The sequence below is a fragment of the Thamnophis sirtalis genome, unplaced genomic scaffold, assembly GCF_051295495.1.
Source record: "Thamnophis sirtalis isolate CommonGarterSnake01/CBP01778 unplaced genomic scaffold, rThaSir2_p1.2 scaffold_4, whole genome shotgun sequence".
NCBI lineage: Eukaryota > Metazoa > Chordata > Lepidosauria > Squamata > Natricidae > Thamnophis > Thamnophis sirtalis.
The window spans coordinates 143,161,687-143,171,686 of NW_028261384.1; the positions used below are offsets into that span (position 1 = coordinate 143,161,687).

Here is a 10,000-nt window from a genome sequence, read left to right on the forward strand (position 1 = left end):
CCTCTTCTTCTTCCTCCTCCTCCTCCTCCCTCTTCTTCTTCCTCCTCCTCCTCCTCTCCTCCTCTCTTCTTCCTCCTCTTCCTCCTCCTCTCCTCCTCCTCTTCTTCCTCCTCCTCTCCCTCTTCCTTCTCCTCTTCCTCCTCCTCTTCTTCCTCCTCTTCTTCCTCCTCTTCTTCCTCCTCTTCCTCCACTCCCTTCTAGCACTGATGATGTTACCTAGTTGGGTCATGAGATGTCTGTAAGAAAACAACCAAGCTCAGTGGGCACCAAGGAACCCATCGTCCTCCTCCTCTTCTTCCTCCTCTTCCTCCTCCTCTCCTCCTCCTCTTCTTCCTCCTCCTCTTCCTTCTCCTCTTCCTCCTCTCCTCCTCCTCTTCTTCCTCCTCCTCCTCCTCTCCTCCTCTTCTTCCTCCTCTTCCTTCTCCTCTTCCTCCTCTCCTCCTCCTCTTCTTCCTCCTCCTCTCCCTCTTCCTTCTCCTCTTCCTCCTCTCCTCCTCCTCTTCTTCCTCCTCCCCCTCCTCCTCTTCCTCCACTCCCTTCTAGCACTGATGATATTACCTAGTTGGGTCATGAGATGTCTGTAAGAAAACAACCAAAACTCAGTGGGCACCAAGGACCCCACAATTATTCCTCCTCCACCTCCTCCTCCACCACCACCACCACCACCACCTCCTCCTCCTCCTCCTCCTCCTCCTCCTCCTCCTCCTCCTCCTCCTCCTCCTCCTCCTCCTCCTCCTCCTCCTCCTCCTCCTCCTCCTCCTCCCCCTCTCCCTTGTAGCACTGATGATAGTCCCTAACCAGGTCACAAAACGTCCATTCCTTCAATTTGTGAATTTTTATTCATCGGTTTTCTATTCAAGCTAAGAATTGTTTTTTTTTTGGTGGGGGGGGGGGGAATGGGAATTTGTGGATTATCCATGCCCTCTTTTGCTCCTCGACATATTTATTTATTTACACAGGTGTTGTTGTTGTTTTTAAACTCTCCACTGGTATCCACTCTGGAATTTCTGGACGGAGACTCACTTAGCAAGTAAATAAATCACCAATTCGGGGTTTGTTTGTTTTTTTTCGTCACCGTTAACTGGGAGGAGGAAAAAGCTTTGAAATTCAGCCGTTCTTTTTTTTCGGGGGTCCGGAAAAAAAAAAATCACACCTTAGCCAAAGCTTTCTTTCTACCGATATTTTATTTTATTTTATTTTCTAAAGGATGATTTCAGGATAAAATCAGCCACGACAGTTTTAAGAGTTTTCCCGTGGTTGATCCAGAAGTTTGAAGACGGATAAAACAGTCGGGAGAATCAGGGACTCAAAAATTTAAAAAATATAGATGAGTGGAGTTGTTTTTTTAAACAGCGACTAACAGAATCACAGAGTCGGAAGGGACCTTGGAGGTCTTCTAGTCCAACCCGCTACCTTTACCATTTCAGACCAATGGCTGTCGGTCTTTCCTTTCAAAACTTCCAGTGTTTGGACTTCCGGGGGAGGAGCTCGGCGGTGGCGGCAGCTTAACTGAGCTGTGTAAAAGCTGCACCCCACAATATGTTCTTCCTTTTCGGGGGCGGGTGTCAAACATGGAGAATGCCAGATGTTCATTTTACAAAAATACCCCCCAAATATTAGTATTTTACCCCAAGTTAGAGAAGCAAAACTGCCAGGAGAGGAATTTGGGAACCACCTAAATACAGGTCGTCATCGGATTGCGACCCCGATTCAGTCCCAAATTTCGGTTGCTAAGCGAAACCGTTGTAACGTGAGTTGTGTCCCGTTTTACAACCTTTTACGACTGTTGTTAAATGAAGAGTCGCACGATCCTTAAGTGAATCCGGCTTCCCCCCCCCTTCTCCCCTTGACTTTGCTCGACGAAAGGTCACCAAATGGAGTCAGCCGAGCTCAGGACGCTGCGACCGTCATAAATACGAGTCAGTTCTTTCGAGACTGTTGGGAGCTTGAACGGTCGCTAAGTGAATCGGTGAAGTGAATCTGGCTTCCCCATTGACTTGTCAGGCGGTCACAAAAGGGGATCGCAGGACCCTGGGATTGTCGTAAATATGAGTCAGTCGTAAATATGAATCAGTTGGCAAGCATGCCGGAGTTCGATCGCGTGACTGTGGGAATGCTGCAACGGTCCTAAGTGTGGAAAATGGTCGTAAGTCGCTTTTTTCGGTCGCTAAGCGAACAGTTGTAAGTCAAGGACTGCCTGTGTAGCTCAACAGCGCCCCCTGGTGCCTCTCGTAAGGATGACATCCTGCAAAGATGACTGAGTATTGAAGTACAGGGGGTCCTCGACTTATGACGCATTGCTTACTGGCCATTTGAAATTACAACCTCCTTCCTGGGGGGGGGTTTGTTAGTGAGGTTCTGGTGGATGCCCCGCCCACCACAGTCACATGACTGCATTTTGGGGACGGCACTATTTGATTTAAAAAGAGTCGTAATATGGGTAGTCCTTGACTTATGACCACTTTCGACTTTCTCAGTTGGCCTCCGCCGAGGAAACATTCGCTTAACAATGGGTGTGATTCGCTTAACGACCACAGTGATTGGCTTAATCACCCATGCTAAAAAAAAAGCCCATTAAACTTGGGTGCGACTCGCTTAACGGCCATCTTGCTTAGCCGTGTAAATTCTGGTGCCCGTTGTGGTCGTAAGCCGAGAACTACCCCACTCGTCAGTGGGTGACCTGATTTACCACCGTCGCGACTTACGGCCGCGATGGGCAGGCTCCATGACGGTCGTAAGTTCGAGGACTACACACCGGTATGATCTAACAGTGACAGTCAACATTTTCTGGGTCATCCTGCAAATTCGGAGCTCCCTGTGGGCCAAAATTAAACTTTTGTGGACGTAGCAACAGCCACGCGAGTCCCCTTCGAACGCCGGACACTAGAGAAGGCACCGGAGAAGGTCTCCAAGGCAGTGGATGATGGGTTCCATGCATTGGATGCCCCCTTCCCTCAATTGGGGGGGGGGTTCTCCCTGTTGCACCCCAATGTGGAGTCAGGTTAAATGGGAAACTCACAGGAGGCTGCCTGATTAGAGAAAGGGACAATAAGAGAGGAAGCTGGGGGTCTCTTTAGTAAATTAGACTCCCACTCCCATCATCCTGGTTGGGCGATGGGCATTGCTGGATGGAGGAACATTAGGTGCCTTTCATATTTCCAAACGCCTCCTGGCCGGCATGGGGCAGGGAGGGTTCAGATGCCCCACAGCGCCAAGCATCTCCTCTTCCTGGGAGCTGGGGCAACCGGAGGAAGGTGAGGGAAGGGCCAGGAAAACCAGGCTGGCAGAGAGGACAAAGGCTCCCCCGACGAGGAACGAGGCAGTGAAGTCTCCGGTTTGGTCCCGCAGGAAGCCTGGGAAGAAAATGAGAGGCAAAGAGGCATAAACCATCATTGCTGGCTTAGTCATGGTTTGTCAGATTAACCCTTGATCTGGCTGAAAATAGAGGCTTGCGTTCACTGTTCGCAAGATTCCCAGGCTGAGCTGGAAAGGACCTGGGATTTAGTCGTGTTTCTCAAACTTGGTCAGTGCAGCACAGGGGACTTCAACTCCCACAATTCCCCAGTCAGCCTGCTTTAAGCTGACTTTAACTCCCAGAATTCCCCAGTCAACATGCTTGAAGATGGACAGATTTCAACTCCCAGAATTCCCCAGTCAGCCTGCTTTAAGCTAACTTCAACTCCCAGAATTCCCCATTCAACATGCTTGAAGATGGACGGACTTCAACTCCCAGAATTCCCCAGTCAACATGCTTGAAGATGGACGGACTTCAACTCCCACAATTCCCCAGTCAGCCTGCTTTAAGCTGACTTCAACTCCCAGAATTCCCCATTCAACATGCTTGAAGATGGACGGACTTCAACTCCCAGAATTCCCCAGTCAGCCTGCTTTAAGCTAGCATGGACTTCAACTCCCAGAATTCCCCAGTCAACATGCTTGAAGATGGACAGACTTCAACTCCCAGAATTCCCCAGTCAGTTTGCGGCTTCAGATCGGCTCAAAATGGCGATTCGCGCCAAAGGTAACATGGCGGACGTCAACTCCCAGAATTCCCCAGTCAGCCTGGTAGAATATGGACGGACTTCAACTCCCAGAATTCCCCAGTCAACATGCTTGAAGATGGGCGGACTTCAACTCCCACAATTCCCCAGTCAACATGCTTGAAGATGGGCGGACTTCAATTCCCAGAATTCCCTAGTCAGCCTGCTTTAAGCTGGCATGGACTTCAACTCCCAGCATTCCCCAGTCAACATGCTTGAAGATGGACAGACTTCAACTCCCAGCATTCCCCAGTCAGTTTGCGGCTTCAGATCGGCTCAAAATGGCGATTCCCGCCAAAGGTAACATGGCGGACGTCAACTCCCAGAATTCCCCAGTCAGCCTGGTAGAATGTGGACGGACTTCAACTCCCAGAATTCCCCAGTCAACATGCTTGAAGATGGGTGGACTTCAACTCCCAGCATTCCCCAGCCAGGAATGGTTGATCAGAATTCAGCATGGATAATGCAAGAGGGGAAAAAAAATTAAGCTAAATTAATAAATCAGGGGTTTGACGGTAGGATGATTAAAAGGGAAATTTGATGTGCTGGGTGGGGCATTCTGGGAGTTGAAGTCCACCGGTCTTAAAGGGGCCAGGTTCGCAAAATATTAAGTACCACAGAACCCATCTCGCACAGCTCCCCACCACCTCACAGTACCCCCCCCTTTCCTTCTTACCTGAGAGCGGGGGTCCTAGCAAACCCCCGATGCTCATCGACATCATGCACAGCCCTGTAGCATTCACGACACGGCTGACGCCCACCAGCTCGGGCAAGACGCCGAAGGCCACCGTTGCGAAGCTGCCCGCACTGGCGCCGTAGAGCACCGCCAGGAAGAGCAGGCTGGCATAGGAGGTGGAGACCGGGAAGAAGAGGAGGGCGACCCCCACCAAGGAATTGAAGGCCACCAGCAGGTAGACGGGGGGCAGAAGACGCCGGTCGGCCCCGCAGCCGGCCAGCAGCCGTGCCAGGGCGTCAGCTAAGGCGGATAGCGACACCACGAAGGCTGCGCGGTATGGTTCTATGCCCAACGCCCGTCCGTAGGCATCCAGGTGAACATACGGGGTGAAGTACCCAGCGGCTAGTAGGGCAGTGCCCAGGGCAAACACCCCAAAGCCTCTCTGGGCGAAGAGAGCCACGTCGAAGACGGAGGTCAACTTGGGAGGGTCTCCCCGCAAGGCCAGGGGCCGAAGGAGCGCCCCGCCGAGCAGCAGGTGGAGGGTCAGGGCAGAGGTAGCCAGCAAGGTGCCTCGCCAGGCGAGGTGGTCAGCCGCCAGGCGCAGGAGGGGAGGGAGGGCAAAAGAGGTCAGGCCGTTCCCCGTCAAGGCCAGACCCATGGCCAGGGACCGTCGGGCGGAGAAGTAGCGCGAGAGAGTGCCCATCGTGGGGGCGAAGGCTAACGCCCAGCCCAAACCTACAGGCGGACAGAAATTTCCCGTAAGGATTTATCCACCATGTTTATTTTATCTTTATTGATTATTGATTTATAATCCACCATTATGCTTACAAACAACTCACGGTTTCCTCCTCCTATTTCCCTCACAACGATCCTGTGAGGTAGGCTGGGCTGAGAGAGAAGGGAGGGCCTAAAAGTCATCCAGTCAGCTCTCGCGGGTAACGTGGGACTAGAACTCACCACCGCCTGGTGATCGGCCCAAAGTCGTTTGGCTGGCTTTCGTGGCTAAGGCGGGACTAGAACTCCCAGTCTCCTGGTGATTGGCCCAAAGTCACCCAGCTGGCTTTCATGTTCAAGGCTGGACTAGAACTCACCATCTCCTGGTGATTGGGCAAAAGTCACCCAGTGGGCTTTCATGCCTAGGGTGGGGCTAGAACTCCCGGTCTCCTGGTGATTGGTCCAAAGTCACCCATCTGGCTTTCATGCTTAGGGAGAAACTAGAATTCACTGTCGCCTGGTGATTGGCCCTAAGTCACCCAGTGGGCTTTCATGCCTAGGGTGGGGCTAGAACTCCCAGTCTCCTGGTGATTGGCCCAAAGTCACCCAGCTGGCTTTCATGCTTAGGGAGAAACTAGAATTCACCGTCGCCTGGTCATTGACCCTAAGTCACCCAGTGGGCTTTCATGCCTAGGGTGGGGCTAGAACTCCCAGTCTCCTGGTGATTGGTCCAAAGTCACCCATCTGGCTTTCATGCTTAGGGAGAAACTAGAATTCACTGTCGCCTGGTGATTGGCCCTAAGTCACCCAGTGGGCTTTCATGCCTAGGGTGGGGCTAGAACTCCCGGTCTCCTGGTGATTGGTCCAAAGTCACCCATCTGGCTTTCATGCTTAGGGAGAAACTAGAATTCACTGTCGCCTGGTGATTGGCCCTAAGTCACCCAGTGGGCTTTCATGCCTAGGGTGGGGCTAGAACTCCCAGTCTCCTGGTGATTGGCCCAAAGTCACCCAGCTGGCTTTCATGCTTGGGGAGAAACTAGAATTCACCGTCGCCTGGTGATTGGCCCTAAGTCACCCAGCCATCTTGTATGCCTAAGGTGCAACTAGAACTCACAACCCCCTGTTTTCTAGCCTTTTAACCACTAGAACATGGTTCAGGCAGGGGGTCTCTGCAGGGAAGAGGTCAAAAGAGTCAAGATGGCCACCCTGCGAAGGCGTTAAAAAGGGGTGGAGCTTCAACTAGGCCCTGGCAGCCATTTTGTCCATTAAAAACAAAACAAAACAGGGCTGCGTGCAGATTTACGCACTCCGGAAAGCAGGTTCTGTCCGACTCACCTGTCAGGAACCCCAGGCTGAGGTATAAGTGGAATAAGGAGGTGCTGAGCGCAGCCCCAAAAATGCCCAAGGAAGACAGGAGCCCCCCAGCATGACCACCGGACGCGCTCCGTAGTGGGTACTAGCCGCTGTGCCCAGCGGGCCTGTCCAGGAAGAAACAGAGAGTGGGGTGGGTGGGAGGGGGTTGGAAAAGAATTGTCGGTTGTTAACCGAGTCGTGTCTGATTTTACCACCTTTGGTCCCACCCCGTCGTCGTTAAGTGACTCGTGTGGTCGTTAAGTGATGCCGGCGTACCGCGTCAACTTAGCTTGTTGATTTCCCCCAATGGGGGAATCGCACGACCGAACGCCTGAATTTCGACCCCCTCGATTGTGGAGTGACAGCCGTAAGTCTGAGGACTGGCCGTAAGTCACTGCCGTCACTTGGAATGGCCCCTAAATGAACAGCCGTAATTCGAGGATGCTGTTTTCACCTTATGGAGGCATCTCTCTCACACTCCAAAGTTAAGTTAGGTGAGGATTGTGTGAAAAGCAGCTCGGCTGAATGTATGCAGGGCCTTCTTGAGGTTGGCCCCATGGGGGGGGAGGACTTACTTGCAAACTGCTGTGTTGCCAAGGTAATGGCCATCACCCAGGACACCTGGGCTGCGGTGGCCTGAAAAGCCTCCACGAGGTCTTCAAAGAGGACGCCGAGGGATCGTAGAACGCCAAAAGTGAGCGAGTTGGCCAGGAAGCCAGCGACGACCACCAGCCACCCCCAGCCTCCGTCCGGGGGGTCTTCCAAAGCCGGCATCTCCACACTGGGGGAGGGTCTTCAAGAGGGTCTGCTCGCCCCACACTTTGTCCTGGAGAGGAAGGTAAAAATCATCTCCGTTTCTTTGCAAATGGACAAAATCTGGACCGGTGCAATACTAATTCTGGCCTGCGGGTGGCAGGAGCGGTCTTCCATCAACTTATAAGTTTCTGTTTATGGTGAACCGAAGTGTGTTTTTTCCCCTCATTTTTGTGTACTTCTGAGTGGAAGATTGTGTGAATTGATGGGTTGTGCAGACACGCAAGCGAATGAGGAAGAGGGATTTTGTGGGATGCTACGTTCTGGATGGGCAGTCCTCGACGTACGACGTTTCACTTAGTGACCAAAGTTACAAGGAACTTTGTATCGGTCGTTTTTCACATATACGTATTGGTCGTTTTTCACATATACGAACGTCACCGCATCCCTGCAGTCAAAATTCAGACACTCAGCAACTGGTTCATATTTACGACGGTCGCAGTGTTCATCTTTTGAGACCGTCTGACGAGTCATTGGGGAAGCCGGCTTCGCTTAAGAACCGTGTGACTCTGCATGGATTTGCTTAACAACGGCGGTGAGAAAGGTCGCACAATGGGGCAAAGCTCCCTTTTACCAGTGTCTCGCTTAGCGACATAAATGTGGTCGTACCCCGAGGAAACCTTTGTCGTCTGCCTGCCGTCTCTCCACCTTTCCATTCCCTCCCCTTTCAAGAGACTGGACTGCCGTTTGTCAAAAAGGGTGCAGGGTCTCCTGCTTGGACGAGCCGGGGGGGGGTTGGACTAGATGACCTGCAAGGTCCCTTCCAACTCTGTGAATCTAATCTAATCTAACCTCGTTGGGAAACAGATCCGCTCCGATTTAAACCGCCCAGTTAGCCAAGAGAAAGGATTAAACCATAAACCATAAAGGAAAGAAGAGAAGTTGGAACTGGTTGGATTGGTTTTATTGGGAACGGGGGGGGGGACACGACACAGGGAGGGGGGCTGAGTTGTAACCCCATCCGTCTGGGAAACTGTTTTGATTCTTTTTTTCCTTTCCAAAACGGCAATTTTAAAATTAAAATTGGGCGTTTGTCCAGAATTCAAATGTATGCTTTCCCCCCCCCCCCACAACCTGGGATTGCAGGTGAGTAGGTGGGTTGCAAAAGGGGAGGGGGAATGAAAAGAGAGGGAGAAGCGGTTGGGGGGCAAAGGGAGACACAAGAAAAACCCCTATACTGGAGGGGCATCACCTACGTCTATGGGGAGGGAGGGGGGATTGGTACCTGGTCAAGGCTTAGGGACAGGAGGGGGGGAGCCGTGGGGCAGTGCCATTCAGCCCATTTGGGGAGGGGGGGTCTCGCAGAGGTGGGTTCCTACCGGTTCGCACCGGTACGGTAGAACCGGTTCGTCAAATCTATCGAACCGGTTAGAAGAGTGGACCCGGAAAGCAGGCCACACCTACAGAAGAGGCTCCAAAAATGTTTGAAACCCACCCCTGGGGTCTCAGGTTAACTGTTCTCCCCCCCCCAATCTCAATGAAGGTGTAATAGGCAGAGCGAAAAACGGGCTGCGAGAAACAGAGGAAGGTGTAACACCTTTGGGGGACTCAGGTGTGGGTCAAATCCCTCCCCCCTTCCTCATTCCCTGACACCCCCACCCCACCCCATACTTTACCTGCAGCAGCCGAAGGTAGAAACAACACACCTTTAACCAGGTGAGGCGTTCTCTGCCAGGAACTCGAGGGGGGGGAAGACGCCTGCGTTTTCAGGCACCCACAAATCGGGGGAAAAGCTAGGAGGGTGGATGGCTCCGCCCCCCCAAGGAAGGTAGGAGGGTGGGGTTGTCCCTCCTCTCCCCCAGGATTACCGGAGGTGGCTTAGACGTGGAGCTCTCGCCTCACAATCAACAGCCCGTGTGTTCAATCCTAGGTAGAGGGCGACGTTTCTCTGTGAGCACATTGAGAAATGTATCTGCCGAACAAAACTCCTCATTGGCAACAGGAATGGCATACGGCCACTGAACACTCAACTAGCTATATTCAGTTGCCCGGATTCCACCCCGCAAGGAATTATGGCGTTGTTAAAAGACGACAATGACAGGGAGGGCCTGGGGGGGGGACGCCTGCTGGTCCAGAGAAGGCCGGGCAAGGCAGTGCCACCCGTTCGTGGCCGCAACCCCAAACTTCACACCATCGTTTTTTGGTGTGAGTGAAATTCACTCTTCCAAAGTTGAACTGGAATCCTGACCGGGTGCGTGGCAGTAAAGTTGACCATTCCGTTGAGCATGTGCAGAGTGCTTGGACAGGGGAACAGGCCAGGGAAAGGCTGGGTTGTTGCCAGTGTGTTCTTTAAAGGAGGCCGTGCCACTGTGTCGCAGGCGGTCCTCGACTTATGATGATTCATTTAGTGACGGTTTGAATTTGGAGCTGAATTTATGTATTTATGACCTTTGCCGTGTCTCGC

At 52.5% G+C, this 10,000-nt stretch overlaps 2 protein-coding genes across 2 annotated transcripts in view; one reads left to right on the forward strand and one right to left on the reverse strand.

The window, feature by feature from the left end:
- The window catches only part of GPC2 (glypican 2), a 5,867-nt gene extending 4,656 nt beyond the window's left edge, over window positions 1–1,211 (forward strand). Inside the window, exon 8 of the mRNA XM_087715054.1 lies at window positions 1,207–1,211. Within this exon, the coding sequence (XP_087571180.1) occupies window positions 1,207–1,211 (5 nt within the window). The remainder of the gene's footprint in view (window positions 1–1,206) is intronic.
- A 1,939-nt stretch (window positions 1,212–3,150) lies between these two features.
- Window positions 3,151–7,557, reverse strand: LOC106546983 (monocarboxylate transporter 11-like). The gene is given in 5 exon segments (XM_014063998.2): window positions 3,151–3,353; window positions 4,717–5,451; window positions 6,766–6,855; window positions 6,858–6,908; window positions 7,359–7,557. Coding segments are annotated over 5 exon segments (1,278 nt in total).
- Window positions 7,558–10,000: the final 2,443 nt, after the last annotated feature.